The 25,792-nt window shown below is 40.6% G+C and overlaps 1 protein-coding gene and 1 pseudogene across 1 annotated transcript; one reads left to right on the top strand and one right to left on the bottom strand.

Annotated features, from left to right (window-relative positions):
• Positions 1-470: 470 nt before the first annotated feature.
• Positions 471-4,618, bottom strand: LOC137608853 (synaptic vesicle 2-related protein-like). Its single transcript, XM_068335443.1, has 17 exons — positions 4,560-4,618; positions 4,237-4,358; positions 3,740-3,825; positions 3,551-3,649; positions 3,406-3,477; positions 3,188-3,312; positions 2,997-3,057; positions 2,667-2,792; positions 2,457-2,585; positions 2,226-2,299; positions 1,934-2,010; positions 1,745-1,849; positions 1,283-1,394; positions 1,090-1,171; positions 908-997; positions 651-793; positions 471-543 (listed from the first exon to the last, which is right to left on the bottom strand). The coding sequence occupies exons 1-16, from the start codon at positions 4,616-4,618 to the stop codon at positions 695-697; spliced, it is 1,518 nt and encodes a 505-aa protein (XP_068191544.1). The 3' UTR covers positions 471-543; positions 651-694.
• A 1,850-nt stretch (positions 4,619-6,468) lies between these two features.
• The window catches only part of LOC137608854 (cilia- and flagella-associated protein 44-like), a 22,195-nt pseudogene continuing 2,871 nt past the window's right edge, over positions 6,469-25,792 (top strand).

A 25,792-nucleotide genomic window follows, 5' to 3' on the forward strand; every position in this document is an offset into this window, starting at 1 on the left:
CAGTCTGATGCTGATCTACCCGGCTGTTTAATTCTTCTGAAAGGAAGCCTATTGACAAAATCAGATGGACAAAACTAACATTGTCTTGCATTTTGTGCACCTTGCTATCTGGCTAGTTCTCTCCAACCTAGCCAACCATATGAATGAACATGCTAAGGAAACAATATTAAACTCAAAAAAAGGAATGTTGAAATTACGTTAAACTGAAACAAGGAAATTCTGTTTTATTTACAGTGTAATGACTGAACAATGTAAATGATCAAACAATTGCACCAAGCAGTTTTAATTTCAACCTCACTTGTAAAATTTACAATGGGATTGAATGCTCAGTTCAATCCCTCCAATCAGCATGCGGAAGCCCAGCGTCCAGGCCAGCTGGAGCCAGCCCACTGCTCCGTTCACCTTAAGGGATGCTGAATGTCTGGGGTTGGGATGGAATCGTGGCACTTATCCAATGACAGCTGAATTTTGAGGCAATGAAAAAATGTTCCATGGAGTGCCATTGAAGTGAATGGAAGCTTGCCTCTTTTGGCAAATGCATTGCTAAAGAAATGCATGAAAAGTAAAAAAAAAAAGATTTACTTGATTTTATGATAAGTAGCTGATACTGAATGAACTCGAGTAACTTTTCCACTTGGACAGTGTTGCACCTGTATGTTCTTGTTTTCCAGATTGTACTTCTGCAGACCTGTGTTCAACCTGTTCTAGGCAGCATCAAGCATGCAATACCAGCCAGCAGCGAACAGGCAAAGTATGATGACAGGGTCAATTTAATTGATTTCATGAGCATCACCTAGATTCAACACAAAAAAAAAAATCAATGATCACGAAGGGAAAAACATACTGCCTAATTATCTGTGATATCCGACTGATCATAAAAGAAAGTCAACATGGTAATTCAACATACCTCTGACACAAAGGGAGTAATCAGGGAACCCAACCTGGCAATTGCATTGCAAGTCCCCACTGCAAAGGCTCTGTTTTTGATCGGAAAAACCTAATTATAAAGAGGAAAGAGCATTTTATTCAGTCAAGATTGTAAAAAAATAAGTGTCTAATTTTTAAACCAGCAAAAATAGATAGACCTGCCTCTGGTGTATAAACAAAAATAAGTTGAAATCCTCCAGTGATGAAGGCTCTGGCAATAAAGATGAAGATCGTAAGAGGTACCCTGCACACAAATTTTTTTTAACAAAATTTTTTTTATATATAAATATATATGTGCTCTATTTTTGTAGATTCAGTATTTGAAGGACAAAATAACACAATTCGACAATCTTACCTCCCAATGCAAACATATAAAGGCAAAATGAACAAGGAAAACATAAAGAAGCACAATGACAGGCTGAATTTCCTGCCGATATGGTCATCTAAAAGAAGAAAAATTGAAATACCTGAAACAGAGATGAAATAACAAACAGAGGTTAAATGTAGACAAACATGATGCAGAGACACTAAAATAAATTTTACAGTATGAACCACTACTATCAGCATTTTTGCAAAGGGAGTGTCAATAGTGTGTGAAACAAGATTTAATATTTTTATAAACGCTGCAAATATGGACAACATGTTTAGAACCCATCATAATTTTAACAGAAATAGTAAACATTCTCTCAGATTTTTCTTGTGGATAGTTTATGAAGAAATATAGAGGAATTAATGCTTTTTATAACTACATTATGAAGGTCTTCACTCCACAGTTTCAACTAAAAAATACTGCTCTGAACAAATACTAATAGGAAACCTGGGAATTCAGACAAGGTTGTCCATAAAAGGTCTTCGTAGTCGTCTGATGTCAAATAATGACATTCTAGATAACAACTGGGTTCTCCCTGGATTCCTTGGGTCTCTGAATGGAAAATGGAGAGTTTTGTGTTGGTTTGTGTTAGAGTTTAAGACAAATACTGATCAACAGACAGTAACTGTTACATACCACCACATAAATCTTCAGATTGGAACAGCTCTGTTGTCATCAGGACTATACCATAATAGGAAAAGGCAACAGTAAACCTTTGGATGACATGAAAAGATATTGTAATAAATGCTAAATTATGCAGATGCAGTTGAAAATAAAGCATTTAGTACATGGCTTAATTTACCCGCTATTAGGGACAACTATATACAGTACACATAGCAGATGATAGGATAGTACATAACTATTTGCCTCAATGAAATATCTGATTATTAAATATCTAGACAACAAAGGAGAAAAAACTCAAGCTGACCAGATAAACCACAGCAGAAGAGTACTCCTCCAAGACTGAGGCGCAAAGAGATCTTTAATCTCCCCACGGTTATTCTGTGAAATTAAAACAAAAATAGAACCTCTAAATTTCCCACTTTGAGATGAATAATGCAAATATTATATTATGGGTCCTATTTTAGAAGCTACACGTATAACATTAATTGATAAGCATCACACCGAACACTTATTTTTACATCCCATAGAACCTTACCTCTTTATGCGGGGTCACCTTCCCTGCAGGCATGGTCTTACCGTTCTCTTTGGCGACACGCTGTAAAGTTACCATAACTTTATCTGTTTCTCCTGTCAGCAAGTCAAAATGAGGACTTTCAGGAAGCCACTGTGTAACACAGTTAGGTTATTAAAGATTCCAGTGTAATGTTTTTTTTTTAAGAATCTCTATCAATCACAATCTACTTACAAAACTGAAGCAGCTAAATATCGCCATTGGTAGAATGGACACACCAAGCAGCCATCTCCAACCAAGTGTGGGCATGATAAAAGTTGCTAGGACAACTTGTAACATAGTACCAAAGGACCAGAATACCTGATGTATGGAAAAACATTAATCAGGGGGAATTAATAAACATTACAATTATTGAGATCAAAAATAAAACACTACAATATACTTATGTATATTGTACAATATACTTATGTATACTTTCAAACACACACACACACACACACACACACACACACACACACACACACACACACACACACACACACACACACACACAAATCACATTACCGTCATCATAATGCGGGTTCCTTTCATCTTCATGGGGAGGAACTCTGAGTACAATGTCACCCTTAAAAATGTTGAATGTTTGTTAGATGTCATTTAATGGTTCCCAAAATGTGCTGCACTTTCATTGCAAACTAGGAAGAAGAAGAGGAAGAAATAGATTTGGTCACATAAAGAGAGAGTAGAGAACTTACGATTGAGAACATCCTCCAATGCCAAAGCCTACAAGACCCCGTAGGACCAAGAGCCAGCCATATCCTGGAGCAAAGGCACTCAACAGGCCATAAAGCAGGGTCCAGCACATAGAAATGATCAGACCCTGTTTCTCACAGCAATACAACGACAATGTAAGGCATCAAATAATGCACAAAATGACTAAATCACACATGAAAAAAATCCAAATGAAACTCACAACTCTTCTGCCAAACTTGTCGTACACATTGCCCCATAAAGGGAAACCAATTATCATCCCAACAAACACCATCTAAAAGAAATTTCATGCAGACATTTTCAAATACTTGAAAACAAGCAATATTTCTGTTTTGACAGGTTCTCACCAATGCAATAAGAGCCACTTTATAGCGGGGCAACCTCCACTCACAGTAAAGCTGGGGCCCCAAAATACTGAGGATCATCATTTCCATGGCGTCTCCTGTCTGCTCTCAGAGAGGTGGAGTGAAACATGAGAGGTAAACAGTACCTGGAAATCAGAGTGAGATCATTTGTCCATGTTTGTGGACTCCTACCCATGCCAATCCTGCGAGGACACATAATTTCCACTGGAATTTTCCAAAGCCAAAGGTGTCCAGCGCATCTTGTACTGTAAAGGTTTCTGTAAAAGTGACAATGAAGTTCAATCTAACCTGTAAAGAAATGCATGTGAAGAAAAGAAGCGTGACTTAGTACTTTAATATGTTGAACAAGGCTGTGTAATTTAGAACTGTGAACTGTATAGAATTTAGGACAACCATATCTCCTGTTTGCCAAATAATCATTTAAAGTACTAATTTATATTGGAGAAAGAAGACACTTCAGCAGTCACCAAAGTAGGACTAATGCATTTTGAAAGCAACGCCACAACGTGAAAAGCTTGAGCGGAACTTGAAAGAAATGAAGGACAGCTTAATATCCAAAGAAGACAGAGACTTGTATGTCTCACACAGAAAGGCTATGCTACTAAATAAACATTTGAATTGGAAACTCCGGAACATAGATAAACCATAACTAAAAGGGTTTGACAAACCTGTTTTGTCAGATCTTGATCTGTATGCAGATTTTCTTCCTTCCAGTTTAATTGCTCTTGCTGAATCAATAGTGCAGATGTCATTGTTCTCATAGCTCTGACCCACAATTTTTTCCTCACCCCTAAGCATCAGAATGCCAAAAGGAGATATTAAATCCAATTTGAAGCACAGTATACCACATTGTTCTGTGGTGACACCCAATTATGTACACACTACTTTGTAGAGTTGGTTTCCTATTTTTTGTCAGTGACATTTGAAGACACACAGAAATAAAATCATATAATACCAACGACATCGAGTGAATACATCCTCTTTGTTTTACCTCAGGCCAGAACTTCGCCACAACTTTTGAGCAATCTTGTCAAGTCTTCTCCACTCCATTTCAGCAGTACTGCTAGCAAGTCAGACACCCTTGTGAACTTTAGGATTAAATGTGACAACCAAGCAGACAGCACTGTTTTACCTGATGAACAGGGAGGGGCTATACCAGTACATTAAACAGTGCTTTTGCATTTGTAAAGGACAGGACCTTTTATATGATCCCCATGTCCACAATTCAGTCGTAACATCATCTCTGACAGGCACAGCATTGATTACCTTATTACAAATGAACAAAAAATACGTGAGGAAGTCAGTAAATATAAAAAGCCAAAAATTTGGTCAGGGAAGATGGAGACACTATAAATTTCTACTGCTGAACTCTTGTGCAAGCTTTTGGAAATTGCTAAGTATATTGTTCTGAATGAAAAATTGGTGAAATGCATGTTAAGGTCTGGGGTAGCTGAAGAAGAACAGAGCCCACACGAGTGCTGAGGGATGACACACATAATACACCAAAAACAATGCAAACACTATAGACACTTCAATCTACCCATGCCTAACTAGGTCTGTTTATTTATGCCTTTTCATTCCTATGCTTATTTATGCCTTTCTATTTGTGTATTCTTGATGGGTTATTTATTACACTTTCTATTTGGTGTTGGTACTACTTTTTATGTGCTGGTGCTTTCTGTGTGCTTTGTCTGTGTTTTTGTGTACTCACTGCACTGTGTGTAGTGCGACGGAAAAATTAATTTCCCTGACAGAACCTCCTCAAGGGAACAATAAAGTTCTACTCTACCCTACTCTCTATTCTCTAAGCTTATAGGATCCAAAAATGGAGGAAAGAAAGAAAGAGGTTAGCTTAGAAGAAGTGGGACACTGAGAGGACCGAGGAGAGTAGACAGGAGTACAGGGAGATGCAGCGTAAGGTGACGATAGAGGTAGCAAAGGCCAAACAAGGCGCTTATGGTGACTTGTATGCTAGGTTGGACAGTAAGGTGGGAGAGACTGATCTATACAGGTTGGCAAGACAGAGAGACAGAGATGGGAAGGACGTGCAGCAGGTTCGGGTGATTTAGGATAGGGTTGGAAGTCTATTGACAGGTGCCATCAGTGTGATGGGAAGATGGAAAAAGTACTTTGAAGAGTTGATGAACGTGGAAAATGAAAGAGAACAAAGACTAGAAGAGGTGGCTGTTGTGGACCAGGAAATAGCAAAGATTAGTCAGGATGAAGTGAGGAGGGCATTGAAGAGGATGAAGAGTGGAAAGGCAGTCGGTCCTGATGATATACCTGTGGAGGTATGGAAGTGTCTAGGAGAGGTGGCAGTAGTTTCTGACTGGGTTGTTCAACAGGATCTTAGATAGTGAGAAGATACCTGAGGAATGGAGGAGAAGTGTGCTGGTGCCCATTTTTAAGAACAAGGGAGATGTGTAGAGCTGTGGCAACTAGAGGAATAAAGCTGATGAGCCATACAATGAAGTTATGGGAAAGAGTAGTTGAAGCTAGACTAAGGGCAGAAGTGAGCATTTGTGAGCAGCAGTATGGTTTCACCCCAAAAGAGTACTACAGATGCAGTATTTGCTTTGAGGATGTTGATAGAGAAGTACAGGAAAGGCCAGAGGGAGATGCATTGTGTTTTTGTAGATCTGGAGAAAGCTTATGACAGGGTACCCAGAGAGGAACTGTGGTATTGTATGAGGAAGTCTGGAGTGGCAGAGAAATATGTTAGAGCGGTGCAGGATATGTATGAGGACTGTAAGACAGTGGTGAGGTGTGCTATAGGTGTGACAGAGGAGTTCAAGGTAGAGGTGGGACTGCATCTGGGATCAGCTCTGAGTCCCTTCTTGTTTGCTATGGTGATGGACAGGCTGACAGAAGAGGTTAGACAGGAATCTCCATAGACTACGATGTTTGCGGATGACATTGTGATCTGTAGGGAGAGCAGCGAACAGGTGGAGGAGAAGCTAGAGAGGTGGAGGTTTGTCGTGGAAAGGAGAGGATTGAAGGATAGCCGAAGTAAGACAGAATACATGTGTGTGAATGAGAGGGACCCAAGTGAAAGAGTGAAGTTACAGGGAGAAGAGATCAAGAAGGTGGAGGATTTTAAGTACTTAGGGACAACAGTCTAGAGCAATGGAGAATGTGGAAAAGAGGTGAAGAAGCGTGTACAGGCAGGATGGTACGGGTGGAGAAAAGTGTCATGTGTGATGTGTGATAGAAGAGTTTCAGCTAAAATAAGTGGAAAGGTGTACAAAACTATGGTGAGACCAGCGATGTTGTTTGGTCTAGAGACAGTGTCACTGAAGAAAAGACAGGAGACAGACCTGGAGGTAGCAGAAATGAAGATGCTGAGGTTCTCTCTGGGAGTGATCAGGATGGATAAGATCAGCAATGAGTACATCTGAGCGACAGCACATGTTAGATGTTTTGGAGATAAAGTCAGGTAGGTCAGACTGAGATAGTTTGGACATTTCCAGAGGAGAGATAGTGAATACATTGGTAGGAGGATGCTGAGCTTTACACTGCCAGGAAGGAGTTCGAGAGTAAGACCAAAGAGGAGGTTTATGGATGTAGTGAAAGAGGAAATGAAGGTAGTTAGTGTGAGAGAGAAGGATGCAGAAGACAGGGTTAGATGGCGGCAATTGATTCGCTGTGGCGATCCCTGAAGGGAAAAACCGAAAGGAAAAGAAGAAGACCCTGGCTTACTTGCATAGGTCAAAGATCAAAGATAGTGCTCTGACCTACTGTCATTTATTAAAGCACTAGCTTTGATCTATGGTCTTACTCACACTGGCCTTCTCCTTCGTCTTTCTATCTTACCCAGTTCCTGAGTGTACAAAAGTTAAAATTTGACCTTGACCTAGTTTTTTCAAGGTCAAGGTCATCACCTTATTTTCATCCCTTTTGCCGCCCGAGTAATGTGCTTTTTGTTTCATCTTTCTATCAGCAACGGTTGCGAAGATGTTTGGTAGACTAACGGATGGACGGACAAACACACAAACACACAAACACTGACAATTACAATACATCCCCGCTTTGAAGTGGGATGTCATCATTTCTGTAAAAATGACTTAGGATTGCTGTTATGATGTTAGGCTAACATGTAAGACTAACAGCATTCCTTTGATCTGAAAGACGTGTAAAGCGTAGAGCAGAGTATATTAGTGTTGTCTCGTCAAACCATGCTAATATACACTCTGCAACGATCAGAGGTATGACACCATAGATTGATTAATTTTCCTTACTGCTTTTCCGCTTACATGGGTCACAGGGGTTGCCAACATATTGTGGGGTATGACACTGAATTAGCAAAATTAAACAACATGAAAGACAAACAACTCAGGCACATAGTCACACCTACGGCGATCAATCCACTAAAATTGCATGTTTTTGAAGGTGGGAGGAAGCTGAAGAACCTGGAAAGACTCCTGCAGACAAGGGGAGAAGATACTGTATAAACAGAAAGTCTCTTATAGCGAAGCAACAGAAAACAACAAATGACCAAAACCACCAAAACAATGAGTCTCATTAGGAGTCAGGGGAGAAAATGTGTAATTTCCACCAATACAAATATTTTTAATGATCTTGTGGCATTTACATCTTTTGACTTTTCCCACCCTGACCCATTCTCCAGGAAAACACTGTTCACTGTTCAACATCAGAATTACAGTATTAATGGTTAAACATTGTCTGTCCATTACTTTTTCTCTGACAGGTGTCAAAATGGAAACAGATACGGAAAAGAAAAATGAGATAGAATCAAAGACAGAAATTCCTGTCGACAAGTATTACAAGTATGAAGAACTCTGCTCCAAACCATACATCACACCTGGCTCTCAAATCTCAGAGAACCTCCTGCAGCTACGGTAATTTATAGAGATGATTTGCCTTCTTTCATGTCAAGGTTGTCATGATCTCAATACCTTCATACTGTAGGCAGAGGCACATAAACATCTGTCACGAGGATGATCTAACATTTGTTTGTTCATTAGTTGTACAAATTGGTTGCTGGAGCCTATCCCAGCAGACTTGCGGGCATTAAGCAGAGAGAGACACTCTGGACATGTTGTCAATGCATCACGGGTTTTACAGCTCAGTACATAAAAAAAAAGAAAACATAGCAGTTTTATAGTGTTATTATAAAGTATTATTAGTGATGTGCATGTCACTGCTGTCACTGCTAATATGTTAACACTTCTGCTGTAACACTACTAAAGATAGTATAGATAAATAGATATCAGAAGGCAAATAAGCCCGGGAAAAAGCAGATATTGTTTTCATCATTATTGTAGGAATTTGTAGTAAAATAATTTGGTGGAATTGAACCTGATCTTTCCCTCTTCCTTGTCCCGCTTTCAGACATTCCTTCGGTTATGACAGCGGGCTCAGGGGGAACCTGCAGCTGCTGGACGACAGGATGCTGATCTTTATAGCTGGAAACCTGCTTGTCCTGCTGGACTTATCCACCAAGAAGCAGAGATATCTCCGTTCCAGCAGTGGAGGAGGAATCGGGTCCATCGCTGTAAGGAGGCTGACAAACTGCAAGCCACGAGTGACAAAGTCACTCCGAGGCTCAGGAATGCTAAGAGCCGATGAGACGACTGATCAGATACATTTCCTCATTTATGGGCCATTTATACAGTATGCTCGATAAACTTGATTTCAGAGGAGATTGGATTCAACTGGTGTGTTTGTGGATATGAATATCCCTCAGAGCATGGGTCTCCAAACTTTTTTCTGCGAGACCCACATAACTTTTCCCTTCTCTGATTGGGGCAGTGTCAGTTTGTAACAGAAAAACTGATGATTGCAGGGGTGCCTAAATGTAAATATGTATTGTCTTCCACAACTAAATACCAATAACCCTTTCCTTTATTATGCCTTTTGGAAGGGTGGCATTGAAGTTGATGAGACTGTTGGGCTCGAATGTGTCTGAGAACATCAGAGTTCTGTAACTCAACCAACTCATACTGATAAGAAGGCTGGGCTTTATTAATGTTGGCAACAAAGGGGTTCTGGAAAAGACGGACTTCTTTTGCATTTGCATGTTGTTCATGGAATCGCACACAGAACTCCGCATTCAGCATCTCCAGTGCTTCCACACACTTTTCAGCTGGGAACAGGACCACTGGGTTCTCTGCAAAGAGGTTTTGGGTAGCAGGGAGATGGATGAAAATGTGCTTTCACATATTCCAAAACCAGCGCTAGTTTCACCTCAAATACTTTTATGTAGGAATACATGTCACAAATGAGTTTCCCTTGGCCTCGTAACTTCACTTTTCTGTCATGTCTGATAAAAATGCAAGATGCCATTTCCATTCTGGATTGATCAGCTTGTAATCGTTTTGTTGAGGGGGAATTTTTCTGATACTGTTCAGAGGGCCATGACAAATGTGGTGGTGGGCCACATCCGGCCCGCAGGCCTTAGTTTGGGAACCACTGCCTTAGAGCATAGCCATCTAGATGCCTGTGCTGACTTGATGGACGACTTCACCGGGTTCTCAGATGTAATAATAATATAATAAGAATTTAATATATGAGTTATAAAGAAAATCATCTCCCGAGCAGTTGTAGAAGTGATTATGAAGAGTATGATACCATTTTTGGGGGAATTCATTCAGCTCCAATTGAAATGGTCACAGTAAAGAGTTTAAGCGTCAGTGAATGAGTTCAATTACATAACATTTAGGGATAACCTTTTGCCTGTTTTGTTTAATCTGATCTTGTCTGTGTCCAGACTCACCTAACCAAGAAGTACTTTGCTGTAGCAGAGAAGGGAAACCGTCCCAACATCATCATCTATGAGTATCCATCACTTCGACCCTATCGCATCCTCCGTGGTAAATGACATTGAGATAAATTGACTTCAGCACCTTTTTCAGTTTCTACTTTATCGTTTTGTTGGTTATCATGTTTTGACCTTCATCTCTGCAGATGGCACAGAGAAGGCCTACAGTTCTGTGGATTTCAACACAGATGGGAATCTGCTGGCCAGTGTGGGGAACGCCCCTGACTACATGTTGACGGTGTGGGATTGGAGGCAGGAGCAGGTGACACTGAGAGCCAAGGCAATATCTCAGGAAGTCTTCAAAGTGAGGTTCTCCCCTCACAACCCAGAACTTCTGACATCATCAGGATTCGGACACATCAAGTAAAGAACCTAGTAGATATCCCATTAAGATACAGCTAAATGACGTGATGGCATGTGACCGACTGTTTCTTAACCAGGAGCACCTCCTCTAGAACTACTGTCTCTCTGATCAATAGGAAACTGCTGAAAGTGTTTCTTTTAACATATGGATAAAAATATCTTCTCTCCTCTCTGACAGGTTCTGGGAAATGGCCTACACCTGTACAGGTCCCAAATTGCTAGGTGATATAGGACGTTTTGGAGCAACTGACCCAACTGATATTGAGGGTTTCATAGACCTTCCTAGTGCACTGGTCAGTATTTGTTTTAAGGATGTTCCTAATGAACAATCAACACCTAAAAACAAAGCACTTGTGAAGATATTGTGTGCTAGAAAATTGTGTGACCATGAATTACCATCATCATCCAATGAGGACGATGTCTGTACAAAATGTACAGACAGCAGCAGCTCCAATATGAGCAACAACATAAACAGAATTACAATATGAGTAACAACATAAACCCCAAACAAACCTCAAAACCAACTAGGTTTTAAACTCACAAGTTTATGTTTACACTGTTTATGTTAAATTATTATTAGAATTAACTAGGTTTTGAACAAACTAACCCACTAAGTTTTGAACAATTAGGTCATAAACTCATTACATCCCACTTCAAAGAAGTGATGTATTGTAATTGTCAGCGTTTACGTGTTTGTTCATCTGTCCCTCCGTCCGTCCGTTAGTCCACCAAATATCTTCGCAACCGTTGCAGATAGAAAGATGAAACGAAAAGCCCGTTAATCGGCAAAGGGGATGAAGATGAGAAAACTAGGCCAAGGTCAAATTTCAACTTTTGTACACTCAGGAACTGGATAAGATAGAAAGACAAGGAAGAAGGCCAGTGTGAGTAAGACCATAGATCAAAGCCAGTGCTTTGATCTACCTATGCTTTGTAAAATTTTGAATTCAGAGAATGCAACATCCTGCGACTTACCCTGACCTACCCTGAAAGTAGGTCAGGGTAAAATTTTGAATTCATGGGTGTCGCGGGATGTTTCAGTCTCTAACTGCCTTGGTTCTATTTTTTGAATTTGAATTGAATTTGAAATGTCAAACATTTTCATGTTCAGACAATATTCAAATTAGTGGATAATCAAAGACAAAGGATTATTTTTTCAGTTTTTACTGATCATGGATGATTAAAATCTTCTCATCATCCAGGAGCACCTGTCCCATTTAAAAACAAGTTCCCAACTTATAACTTATGCACACCTGATGATGACAAAGGCAGGGGACGATTTGACATCCATAGCTTTGTTAAGATTCAAGAGAACAACTATTTCCTCCCTCCTCTATCTCCTGTAAGGTGGTATCTGGTTCAAGCTGGGGCAACTTGCTGCTTTGGAAAAACACTGCCATTCGGATGGAGATTAGCCGTAAGGAGGGTCGGAATTGTCACAATGGGACGGTCCAGCCCTTTTTCTTGGAAGACGGACAGATGATGACTTTTGGTTCTGATGGAATGATCCAGGTGAGACACCTGCAGTAACATCTTCTCATTATCAATCTCATTGTCTAGTTCTACAACAGACAGTATTTTAACTTTTATTTCATTGCTGCTATGAAGACAAGTTGAAACAACATTCTCCACTGCTCCACCAGCAATAGGCACCTGAATGTGATGCTTAACTTTTCAAACAGAAACAATCTAATGTATTTTGAAATGTAGCGTTTATCCGAGCTAACAGACTGTAGTCCGAACTTTTTTTGGGTTCACTTTGTTTGCTGTTCAGACACTATATATTTTACGTATTTAATATTTTCCTTATGTTATTTATCCGACGGGCTAACTGGGACTTTCAGAGGGGGTATTACGTACTGTGCCATGTGAAAACGTGTGCCAACATGACAAATAAAGATTCTGATTCTGATTCTGATTTTTCTTAAATCTGGTATATTGTCTGGTGGGAGGTTGCAACAGCTTCTAACTTGAGATGTGCCAAGAGAGACTTAAGGACAAATGTGAATCCAGCAATTTAAAGAAAACATTCAATATCAGACAGTAAATAAAATGGAAATAATGTAAGTTATGTATTCTTTCCGTGCGGTCCAGTACCAATTGACCCATGGAACGGTCCGCGGTCCAGGGTTTAGGGACCACTGTGTTAGAGGGTCATGCGGGCCTGGATCCAGTTCTGGTGTATTAAAGGGATTGTTCAATATTGGAGGAGGCATTTCTTTGAGTGTCAGTGTAGTTTATGTCCAGTCTTCAAGGAGGTTTGGATTCTTCTCAGCATTCTGCATCCTCATCATCAGTATGGGGTGATGGCTCCAAGAAAGATTCTCTGTAAAAAGACTGAACCTGACCAGTATCTCTTTGCTACTGCTCTCTGCCCCCTACAGGTCTGGGACTTTGACAGTATTGACATTGCAACCGGTGGCAGCAAGTATGAGCTGGATCCCATGAATGAAATGTTGGTTGGACGTAATGTCTGTATCTTCTCTATAGTGAGGAGCTCCATGCCAGACTCCCCCATTTGGTTCGCTCAGGTTAGAGATAATTTTTGATTCCTCATGTAGCATGTCCCCCATCAAAGCTCAAAGCCTGATCTGTAAAATATGTGTTCATTCAGGATTCAAGTGGAGCCATCTGGAAAGTGGATCTTTCATTTACCCACACAGTGAGTTTCCTACACTGTCTGGTTTTTATTTGAGCTTGGATGTGATGCATTCATTGGAATCAATATTGCAGAAATTATCATTTAATCTATAATATATATGAAATTTGAGAGAAGCCTTTATATTAAAGGGATGTCTGTCTGATAAAATTACTTTAATCTGACCTGTAACTTAAAAAAAATTAGATTACTTTAATTTCCAATCTCAACAAACTCTTGCTGACTTGAATCCATCAGTAGACTGAATTTGAACTTTTGGGTCAACTCTGCCTTTTAGTTATCATTCTATTGTTTTTCATTCATGTGAAAGTGAGTGATATTAGTGGTGAGGCCTAAAAGAAACCGTGTAATAAATGAGTGGATCACACAAAAACAATGAAACCCCATGTGTGATCTGTGTTCAGAATGAAACAGTGATGTATGTCCTGTGTGTGCAGTCTCCTGATCCAGAGCGCCTGTTTTCCTTCCATGCTGGTGCGATCCAGGGACTGGATGTGTCCAAGACGTCCCACCTCATGGCCACAACAGCTCACGACTGTGAGTCCCACACCTGTCCACACCTGCATACAAGTTTGCAAAGACACACAAACACCCCCACATGTATTTCTGCATAACAAGCTGGCTTCTTTCCCTTCCCTCCAGGTTCAGTCAAAGTTTTTGACTTCCTGTCCAACAAAGAAGTGACCAACCTTCATTTTAGTCAGGGTGGAACTGCTATCAACTGGGCTCCCCCTTTAGTAAGTGTGACGGTAAAAAAGACATACTTTACCTCGACACCACATGAGGAAGCGTACTGAAATAATACGGGTCTGTTTGTCTTTAGGTGAACGAGACTGGAGGTCTACTGATAGCCGGCTTTGAGGACGGGGTGGTCAGGTTACTGGAACTATACGACCCTCAGAAGCTGAATCTGGGCAGCGGGTACGTCCACAAAGGAGGAGCCAAACTGCGCCTCAAACAAGCCTTTAAACCTCATAGCGGCCCCGTAACTGCTATTGCATATAAGCACGATGGATGGATCTTAGCTACAGGGGTAAGTGACTTTCTGGACAAAAAATATTCTGCGATGATGATGATAACAGATAGTTTGTTAAAATTGTTTTACCATGATGAGATTAGTTAAAGTGACTTGAATCAACTATCTATAGTATGAACTCTCGCTGGCTCTGGACTTTAAAGGTGGTTCTGAAATGTCAGTTCTCTTCTTTGGACAGAAGCTTTAGTCAGTTTTTTTTTCTCTGAGTGTTCACCCTCATGTGTTTAGGGAAAATCAACAACAAGCAACATTAACATAAAATGACTCTTTCAAGACCCCAGACAAATTGGAATGATTACAAGCCACAAGTCAAAATCTATCTGTCCCTGCTGCCATTAAAACGTTACCATGGGCGCCACCCGAAAAAGGTTTACAAGTGGTTTACAGGTGAAAAACGTTTAGTAGACCAGTTTAAGAAGAACTCATTATCTCTTTATATATTGATGTTAATGTGTTAATGTTAATACAAAACAGAAATGTATCTTTAGACCTGATAGGTACTCAACAAATTTGTTTCACAATGCTAGTTCTTGATTTTCTTTGATTTTCTTGTACAATTAAAACTTTTCTCAAGCCAAAGTTCAACAGCTACAGGGACTTTTCCCACACCTAAAAAGTTTATTTTCATGATTCTCCTCACCTTTCTGAACTCCCAGAGCTCCGACGGAATTGTGTTCCTCTTTAGTGTTGGTGAAGCATACGAACCCATCGGTTTTATCCATGTTCCTGGGCCAGTGCAGGCACTGGAGTGGTCACCTTTTCCAGAGGTAAGCCTGGTCCATCTTTCCACTCTGTCAATGTTGTGTGTTGGAATACGATAAATACAGTCCATTTCTTTCATGGTGTTACCCAGACTGAAGACAAGATGCTCATCATGTGTCGGAGTGGTCATGTGGTCGAGATCCAGATCATTAACCTAGAGGCACATTGTTTGGCCGACACCTTCCACCTGCGTGGACTTCCCAGCAGATGTTTCAGGTTCAGGAGCATTAAATCTCAAATCAAGGTGTGTTTTAGCTTTATTTTGGAGGGATCCTGGCTGTGTTACGTCATACTGTGTTAGAATGTCTGTAGAGGGCGTCTCTGTTGAGCTACATCAAGCATTTCTCTTTCCTTCAGACTCTACTGCCTTAGGTTCATTTAGGGTGGCTGTGAGATCTTAAAGGGAAGTTGATTTGAGTCTCTGACTGTTTTGTTATATTTCAGAGGGAGGAGGAAATTGCGCGACGAGCCCTGAAGGAGGCTAAAAAGAAGGAAGGAAAAGAAGAAGAGGGAAAAAAAAAAGAAAAGGCAGGAGATTTTTTTGATTTTTGCAAAAACACTTTAATCACATTCAAACATTTAACAATTTTACATCAGATGAAGCACTAAAGTGCTTCAGAAGAAGATTTTTTGCAAAAAAAAAACTTCAATCACATTTAGAACATTTAGAACATTTTACAATTTTTCATTAGATGAAACTTCAAAACAATAAACACTCAAAAACACAAAACACCAATAAACAAAGGGAAATACCACATAAAAATTAGTACATTATAACAGGAAGTTTGCAAAAGTCAGGTGGTCATCAACTAAAGTGCGTAGGACATTTTTGTAACACCAGATGTTCCTAAAGTTATTCAGGTCTTTTGTCAATTTATAGAAACCAAATTCTAGTTTTAAGCGACATCTGATGTTACAGCAAAAAACAGTAGCTGCTTCTTGAACAGTGTTGTTTTCAATTCACCTCTTCCTGGTCACATTAATAGCAAGTTATGCCTCTCCAGAAATAAAATTTAAAAGCTGCCACTTTCCCTGATTCGATCTATTGTACCCAGCAGTATCAGGAAAAGGCAGGAGAAGAAAGAGAAAAAGAACAAGAAGGAGAAGGAGAAGGAGAAGGAGAAGGAGAAGGAGAAGGAGAAGGAGAAGGAGACGGAGAAGGAGAAGGAGAAGGAGGAGAAGGAAAAGGAGACGGAGACGGAGACGGAGACAGAGGAGGAGGAGGAGGAGGAGGAGGAGGAGGAGGAGAAGGAGAAGGAGAAGGAGAAGGAGAAGGAGAAGGAGAAGGAGAAGAAGAAGAAGAAGAAGAAGAAGAAGAAGAAGAGTTGCCCCCTATCTACATCCCAGACCCCCCAAGTCCTCTCTGCCTCGGATTTTACTCACAGCCTGACCACTTTTGGCTCTCCATGGTACACACACACACACACACACACACAACACACACACACACACACACACACACACACACACACACACACACACACACACACACACACACACACACACACACACACACACACACACACACACACACACACACACACACACACACACACACACACACACACACACACACACACCATCAATCATCAACCAGAGTCACTCACTCTAATTCAAAATGCAGAGTTGGTGGTAAATTATGAATTTAAATACATGATGTAAAAGGAGGTGGATAGAGAGGTGAGAAAATGCAATGGTAGCCAAATGGATAGAGTATTTGTAATGAGAAAGCTAGCATAAAATGAATGTTTTATTTTAGTTGTAGAAAACTCAGTTTTAGCATTTACTATCAAGAAAACTTCACATGACACCCAGCACAGTGGTTTGTTAGAAAAACCACCACGGACTCCAGCTTCAGGATCCAAAAGTCATTCTGGAGGATATGGAGCACGAGATGGTGAAGCTTTATTCAATCATGAAGTGATCAAACATTCCCATCCCATCATCTCTTGTTTTTCTCCTGCAGGGAGGTTTTGACTCAGGCTATTTGTACCACTGCAAGTTCTCTGACAACCAGGACGAGGATCCCAACCAGCGACAGGACGAGCCCTTTCACTTCTTGCCTGTACACAATGCAGACGAGGACCCCATTCTCTCTATCACCTTTAGGTAATGAAACAACAGATGAGTATTTATACTAACAAAGAAAGACAGGTATGCATGTAAAATATGAAAGACTGACTGACAGGGAGTCTTCACCCACTTTTCCATCTGTTTTATTTCTTCTTGCTCATAGTTTTGGTTTTAAAGTTGTGTTATCCCCTTAGGTCAATTTCATTCCCACATAACCTTCATCATCATCACCCTAACCCTAACCCGCCAGTTCACAAATATGAACACAAAGAGGAAGCAGCTGGTGATGACAGTGAAACATGTAGTTGCTAAACAGCCAGATACATTTCATGAGATGCAAGTGGTTTTGTTGTTTTGTCACAGCGAGAAGGTCTTTGGTTCAAAAGCATCTGGGGCTTTGCATGATCTCCACGTGTCTTTGTGGGTTCCCTCCGAGGTCATTGGTGACTCTAACTCAGCCAGAGCCATGAGTTTGACTGGCTGTTTGACTTTTGATTGGTGACTTGTGCAAGGTGAACCCTGCCTCACACCCAATGTTATCTGGGATAGGTTCCAGGCCCCCATGACCTTAACCAGAATAAATGGTGCAAAAACTGAATGAATCTTTCCACCACCCTGTGACATGTTATTTAAATCAGCTTAAAATTTGAGACTCATTACAGAGATTGTGATATGTGGCCACGTATTAAGCGATTGTTTTGGACGATTGGAAGATCACAGCCACATTATTGCTACCTCATGGGGTTTCTTCTTGCTGTGTTGCTGTTTTCTAGCTCCAACAGGGAGCGGATGTTCTGTGGCATGCACTCAGGCGCCATCAGGGTTTACCCCCTGAATCCTGACGACTACAGCCTCACCTCCATGCAGGCTTACTGGACCCTCAACCTCCACGATAATCAATACGGGCACCTGCACCACATCCGTTGTAGCCATGACGACACATTTGTGCTGACAGCTGGAGATGATGGGAACATCTTTTCCTTCAGCTTGGTTCCTCCAGAAGAACTAGATAAAGACAAGATGGTGGCCACGATTCCTTCACCAAGGGTCAGACCATGTTTCATGAACACCTTATTTTTCTTCTGTTTTACCCCTTTTAAATCATAAATACAGAGTAAATTACATTTACATTCTATAGAGACATCCAAGATTTACAGACAATGAACTCACGTTTGTGCTTTTGGGTGTATTCTGTCACTAACGTTAGACTTTGATATCTTAGATGAAAAACAGTGGAAAGAAAAAATGTTTATTATGATATTATGATTGATGTGAAGCGTCTATGTGTTGTGATCAAGTGAAAGCAAAGAAAGAGAAATAACAGAAGCTCTTAATGTAACTCCATTTAACGGGAGAAAGGGAAAATAGAGAAAATACCCTCAGCAGTCTAGACCTATGGGAGGTTATCTAATGGAACCTGTGTTGTTCCTAATTGTAAGCTTTATCAAAGGTGAAAGTTGTGAGTCTACTCTTGAATAAGCTAAAGGTGTCTGCAACCCCCCGCCCCCCCCTCACTGGACCAAGCCAGGAGATCATTATTCCAGAGTAAAGGAGCCCGATAGCTAAAATCCAGGACGGTATAGATGTGCTCTCTCTTCCCAGTTCGAGTCAGTCAGCAGGCAGCTGCATTCTGAGATATTTGTAAAATCCTTATAGAAGAGCTTGAACAGCCCGATAGTAACGCATCTGCATCTTTAAAGGATAAAGAATTTCTAATTTTAGCAAATTTAGGTTGTGACTGTTTTGAAAAAGAGTCTCTGGAGTGTTTTTGTAAACTGTATTTTTTATTTCTACGATGACTCAGTGCATATTTGCCAAAAGACATGAACCAGTCATAGGTGAACCACAATCTACAGTATATCTTCTTTCTACTTTAACAGGCAGGTCTTGAGGATGAGGAACCACCCAAGGACATTGAGGACCGAGCAGCCAGCACCATAGAGATGCATAAACGTGAGATGGATGAAATCAAGCTGCAGCAGGAGATTCAGCTGAGAATTAAAACAAAGAGGAGGAAGCTGGCTGAGCTCCAGAAAGAGTTTACAAAGCTGAAGGAAGAAAACGAGAAACTGCTGGAACATGTTAGGCTGAAACCATCGGTAAAGACATTTGCATACACAACCTGAATAATAAAATTTCACTTGGTTTGGTCACACACCAACCTACCACAACAGTTAGTGGTTGCATAATTATGGAAAACTGTGCCCCTTCTTGCAGTGTTCACAAAATCCTATACTGACCCCTCTATCCAGATCTGCTCCGAATTTCATGAATATTTGTTCTGCAGTTTGTGAAAATGTAAAAAAAACAAAAAAAACTCTCAAGGCTTCAACTGCATTCGATAAAAAATAAGACACTTGGCAGGGCTAAAATACTGTTACTGCTATATTGGCAATGAACAAAGGAAGCAAGGTCATTTAAGTTAATTGTTGTTCGCCCCTGCCTCTATGTGAAAGTGATGCTGGATCAAAAAATGATCCTCAGAAATTAAACCATTACAATTCAGTTTTCATCAATGTAATATCCTCAATGTGTGTGTGTGTGTGTGTGTGTGTGTGTGTGTGTGTGTGTGTGTGTGTGTGTGTGTGTGTGTGTGTGTGTGTGTGTGTGTGTGTGTGTGTGTGTGTGTGTGTGTGTGTGTGTGTGTGTTTGTAGGAGCTGCTCCTAGATCAGTGTTTCAGTGATCAGGCAGAGAAGATCAAGGCCCAGAAGGTGATGGAGGTCAGAAAACAACTGAAATGGGAGGAGGAACACTGCAACATAGGACTCAGCAAACTACAGGACTAGTACGGGCTACACATATTTTGTTTTTATATTATTGTCGTGCCTGGAGTTTGCCCCACCTCACACCGTCAGTCAGCTGGGGTAGCTCCCCGTGACCTGCTATGGCGGATAAAGCAGTTTGGAAGATGAATGAATGAATCAATGTTATTGCTTATTCTGAAACTGTATCTAAGGCAGGGACAGCACATGTTAGAGGTTTACGAGATAAAGTATGAGAGGTCAGACTGAGATCATTTGGACATGTCCAGAGGAGAGATAGTGAATATATTGGTAGAAGGATGCTGAGTTTTGAACTGCCAGGCAGGAGGCCTAGAGGAAGACCAAAGAGGAGGTTTATGGATGTAGAGAAAGAGGACATGAAGGTAGTTGGTGTGAGAGAAGAGGATGCAGAAGACGGAGTTAGATGGAGGCAACTGATTTGCTGTTGTGACCCCTGAAGGGAAAACCCGAAAGGAGAAGAAGAAGAAGCAGAGCGGGAGGTTAATTTCTTCAGTATCTTTAATAAAGTATTTTAATCAACCCCCATTTTCTAGTTTCAGGGACAGTTTTGGAGCCAAAGTGACATCTGTGGTTGCCATAGGCACCGACCACAAACTTTCCACCTACTGTATGTCTCCAATACTACGAGAGTTTAGTCCCATCAAACGCCACATAGACACACCTGCTGCTGCTGCTCCATCCCGAGAAATAACTAGCCCTCTGCCTGTGGAACCCTGCGCCAGCACTTCAGAAGGTAGGAAAATGTCTCCTATATAAGTCGTTTGTGATGATTCTCACTCATCCACGGCCTGGTACATTTCATCCAAGAGGCAAAATATTTTTTTGCCTTTTCCTTCAAATCTTGATGATTCAACACAGAGATCCACCTGCAAAAGATTGTATAAGACCTGACCTAATACCTGGGTATGTTCTCCAGATGAAATAATGGTGGAGCGTTCACGGCCCAAGAGGGTAGATCAGCAGTCAGAGAGGTTGCGAAAGGCTGCAGAGAAAGCTGATCGACATCGGGCTGCGATAGAGAAGAGGAAGAAGGAATGGGCCCAACTGTGAGTACTATATTATATACTGTATGTATTGCTCTGATATTATATGTATGGACTTATTCCAAAAGAACCCATCGAGGATCTGATGGGTCTTCTTTTGTGATACGGATGCGAAACTGTAACGGGTTATAATGTCAGGTATTCAGAGAAGCCAGGGGACGACTCCGAGGATCCAAAGGATGTCCAGGCTATCAAAGAAGCTACAAAGAACATTGGAGATTTAAAACTAAGGTCAGATAAAAACTTCACAGTGCCGAAACACCTGAGGATGAACACTGAGAAGACAATGGCAAAGCTGAAAGGCCTGGAGGAAATGGTAAGCACAAACAAACACAAACACGCACATTTGGAAGTGAATTGACCTCATTTATTCTGGCAGAAGCATTTGCCAGAATAAATGAGTAACAAACAATAAAAAGTCAAATACAGTTTCATCAGTGATAAAGGGAACATCAGTCATTAAAGACCAGACCGACATAAAAACTCCATCCATCCCACCAGGTCCACGACAAGCAGACCAATATGAATGAACGAATCCTGGCTTTGCGGGACACTAAGGTTTTCCTAGTGTCTCAGTTGCTGGATCAAGCTAAACAGTTGCAGGAGATCCAGGCAGGTCTGGCACCCCGTCTCCACTGCCCTCCCCCTGCCCTGCCCACTATACTACCAGAGGATACTCCAGGGAAGAAGGTGCAGCACCGCGATGATGATCTGGAGCGATACCGGGCTCTGATGGAACCAAGGTACACCCAGGTTTAGTTTAATCCTAGACTAAGGCTAAACTTGGACTAAAGTAGAGTCGGACTCAGACAATATAAAATGAAAGTACAACTCTATCTGAACTGTGATTCTATGATTTTACAGCCATATGATCCACTTTTTTATTGTCAAATAGTTTGACCACGGAGCAGGAGGAAACCAAATATAAATGGGAGCTGACCAAGCAAGAGAAAGAGATCCTGTGGGATCTGGAGGTCACAGGGGTGTACGAGCAGGACCGTCTCCTGGAGCAGGTCATTTAATTTTATTGAAGTATAAGCCATTATTTTAAGTTGCGTGTGTTTATCATAACTACAGAGTTCATTTTTCCTCAAGAAAGGTGTGCAACCCTGGGATGTGCTTCAAGAAAATGTATGCATACCAACATGACGTTTATGCATCCCAAAAGTAATAACAGAATATATGGTAGAAGCATTGAAAGGATTTAATTCTGCCAATAGTACAATTTAATAAGGATGAGGCATTACACCACTGTCTCTACCTGTATCTGTATCTGTTCAACCATCTAAATGATCTGTATCCGTATCTGTACTCAGAATGGGCGGGGCTTAAACCAAAAGTGGGTGTGGTTTAACTGGGAATAGGAGGGGCTTAAATCAGCACATTATTTTAAGTCTGAAGTTGATATGGATTGATCAGAAGTTGTTATATTTATGGTTTATTTTAAAACTATTTACAGAAGAGCCTCAAAATTGAGATTCAAATCAGTGTTTTTTATGAACTCAGACCATGAATATTCTCAAGTGTATGAATGAATATTTACAGAACAGCCTCAGAATAGAGATTCAATTCTTTTGATCACAATAGTAAAGAAAAAAAATAGAAAACTATTTATAGAACAAATTTTTTATGAACTCAGTACATGAAGTACATTAATGAATACAACGCATTAGGAAATTATGAACTACAAAGTATGCATGAAGAAGAATCGTCATACTCAACACAACTTTCTAATTTTTTTCTTTTTAATTTGTTTTTTATTTTTAGATCAAAATGGTTTTTTTCCAATTCCTACCTAATGTTCTTGTCCTCTTTTTAATGTTCTTGTCCTTAATAATGTTGCTTAAGGGGCGTGTGTTTGTGTGTGTCTGTTTGTGCATGTGTGTGTGACTGAGTGTCTGTTAAGAGGGAGAGATGGAAAGAAAGAGATAGAAAGAGAGAGCATGTGTGTGTGTGTGCGCGTGCTATGTAACAGTTAAAATATCTATACAGTATATAAATTATTAAATTGAACTGATGTGAGAAAGTGTCAAACTAAGAGCAAGCAGGTAAACCCCCCCCAAAACGACATGCGTAGTTTACAGCTCTCTCTGGTCAAATGCACCGCGTATGTGCAACAAAACAAGAAACAAGTTCACCAAGTAACCTTAAATAAACCGAAAGTGAGGCAAGCTGAAAAAAATCTTAAGAAGAACAATGTGGGCTACAGTGACGTCATGCACGGAGAGATCAGTCAATGTCTGTGTGTGTGCAAGAGTGGGCCAGCAATAGCTCTGGCTGCGGTGTCTGTAGGGAGGGGCGAGCCCTGTGTGTGACTGGCCAGTCACAGAGCGTGAAGACAGTCAGTTCTGAGGATTTTCCTTCCGCTATGCCAGCTGGGATAGGCTCTAGCTCCCCGTGACCCGCGCAAGTGGATGAGGCGGTCAGGAAAATGAATTAATTAATTAACGAGCACATGTATTAGTAAGTTTTACTCATATCGTGCTCATACTCGTCAAAAATGCATTATCTGTACCGTTCAACCCTACAATATAAAAACTAAACAAATTGTTAATTGTAATGATTTTACCAATAACGACTTCATAACTGTTTAAGTAAAAAAAAAAAGTAAAATTATATTAGTTATTATTAGTTTTATTAGTTTTATCCAAATTCTAAAACCTGATAGTCATTTAAAAGCTATATCCTCCTGGAGTCAATTTCTCTGTAGGAAACCTCCTTAAGGGATCAATAAAGTTCTACCCTACTCTCTCCACTCTACTCTAAAAAAATAGTTTTAGAAATAAAGAGAGATTAGACTAGTAACTAATGTTTTTTTTATCTCACTTTTTCTTTTCACTCAGTTGTCTTTGCCTTTAATTCATATACTGTATTCTCCTGTGGACTCTGCACCAAGCTGACAGAGCCTTCTCCACACAAATAGATGGATGGATAGATATATGCTTTATTTATCCCAGAGGAAATTCAGTAGCATTTCAGTTATATGTCAGTAATATATGTCGCTTTTTCTTCATTAACTTTTGATTGTTTTTCTGTTCAAGAAAGAACTCAATGTCACTTGCTTTTTCTCCAACTATTGCATCTTTTCGGAGGCAGGGTGATATTCATTCATTCATTCATTCATTCATTCATTCATTCATTCATTCATTCATTCATTCATTCATTCATTCATTCATTCATTCATTCATTCATCTTCCATCTTCCAACTTCGGGCGCAATGCCAGTGCCACACAGAGACACAGACAAACACGCACTTACTCATACCTACGGGCAATTTGGAACAGCCAATCAACTTGAAGCACATGTTTTTGGAGGTGGGAGGAAACTGGAGAACCCAGTGAGAACCAACTCAGACACGAGGAGAACATGCAAACTCCACATAGAGCAGGACGCAAGCCATGAACCGCCTTGCTGTGCGGCGACAGCAAGGCGGTTTAATAAGGCAGAATCACGCAAGTGAGTCTTGTGACTTGTGAATGAGATCAAAGCATAATGGCGATTTCCAGGTTTGAAATTTAAGAAAAAATGGAAAAATTGCGAATATTTTTGTTGAATGAAAGTGCATTTAAAGCTTGCGTCCCAGGGACGCTGTCTGACGATTGTGCGTCCCCGTCAAAAAAATGTGCGTCAAAGACGCAAGGACTCGTGCAAACGAGAACACTATAACTAGAATAAATCCTGTAAAGATAATGTCAGTCTATCATTTTCAACCATCAGATGGAGAGTTCCATCTGTCAGTTTAACACCAAGCTCCGGCTCCTGCATCACGAGAAGCTGAAGCTGGATTGGGAGCTGAAGCTGGCTGAACTGCATTGGTTGACACTCTTCCAAGAGCTCCTGATCCATGAGAAGTTCAGGGAGAGGGAAGAGAGCCTGGAAGAGAAGCTCAACAAACACATCTTGGAGGAGGCCAACATCATGGTGAACAAAACTGTTTTATTACATCCAGCAAAGCAGTGATGTATCATAATTGTGTGTTTGTGTATTCGTCCGTTTCGTCCTTCTGTCCGTACACCAAATATCTTCACAACCGTTGCAGATAGAAAGACGAAACACATTACTCAGGCGGCAAAGGGGATGCAAAGGAGATGATGACCTTGACCTTGAGAAAACTGGGTCAAGGGCAAATTTCAACTTTTGTAAATTAGGTCATTGTAAAATTTCAATTTTGCACATTCAGGAACCGGATAAGATAGAAAGACAAGGGAGAAGGCCAGTGTGAGTATGACCATAGATCAAAGCACTAGCTATGATCTATAGGAGATATTTTCTATTCTGAGATATTTTTGCACATATCTCAGGAATTAGATAAGATAGAAAGACAAAATAAAAGGCGTTATATTCAAGGAGGCATGGGGATGAAAATTAGGTCACAACCTTGACCTTGAAAAACCCTTCTCTGAAACCTCATAACAAATGGAATCCATTCTAGGTCTTTTATTAAATGAACCTGACCTATGAAAGTAGGTCAGGGTAAAATTTTGAATTCAGGGATGTCGCGGGATGTTGCTGTCTCTGACTACCTTGTTTATTTTATGATTTTTTTTTGTCTCAAAAAGAGCCTGACAACAGTCGAAGGACACCAAGGACATGCGCATATGTGACTATACCTTCCTGTTTTTCCTGATAGCACCGAGTGGAGAGGTGTAATAAAGATCTGGAACTGAGGCAGGACGAGGTAGCCAAGCTGCGGGAGAAAAAGAAAGTCCTGCTTGCTGCCTTC

Source organism: Antennarius striatus, chromosome 15 (assembly GCF_040054535.1).
Source record: "Antennarius striatus isolate MH-2024 chromosome 15, ASM4005453v1, whole genome shotgun sequence".
Classification (NCBI taxonomy): Eukaryota; Metazoa; Chordata; class Actinopteri; order Lophiiformes; family Antennariidae; genus Antennarius; species Antennarius striatus.

Bases quoted from the DNA above. Each gene is read 5' to 3' on its own strand.
- LOC137608853 (XM_068335443.1), bottom strand. From the start codon at position 4,618: ATGGAGTGGAGAAGACTTGACAAGATTGCTCAAAAGTTGTGGCGAAGT. The intron at 3,650-3,739 runs GTAGGAGTCCAC...CTCTGAGAGCAG, and splicing joins TCCTCGCAGGATTGGCATGG to ACAGGAGACGCCATGGAAAT. The intron at 998-1,089 runs GCAGGTCTATCT...CTTTATAATTAG, and splicing joins TTTTTGTTTATACACCAGAG to GTTTTTCCGATCAAAAACAG.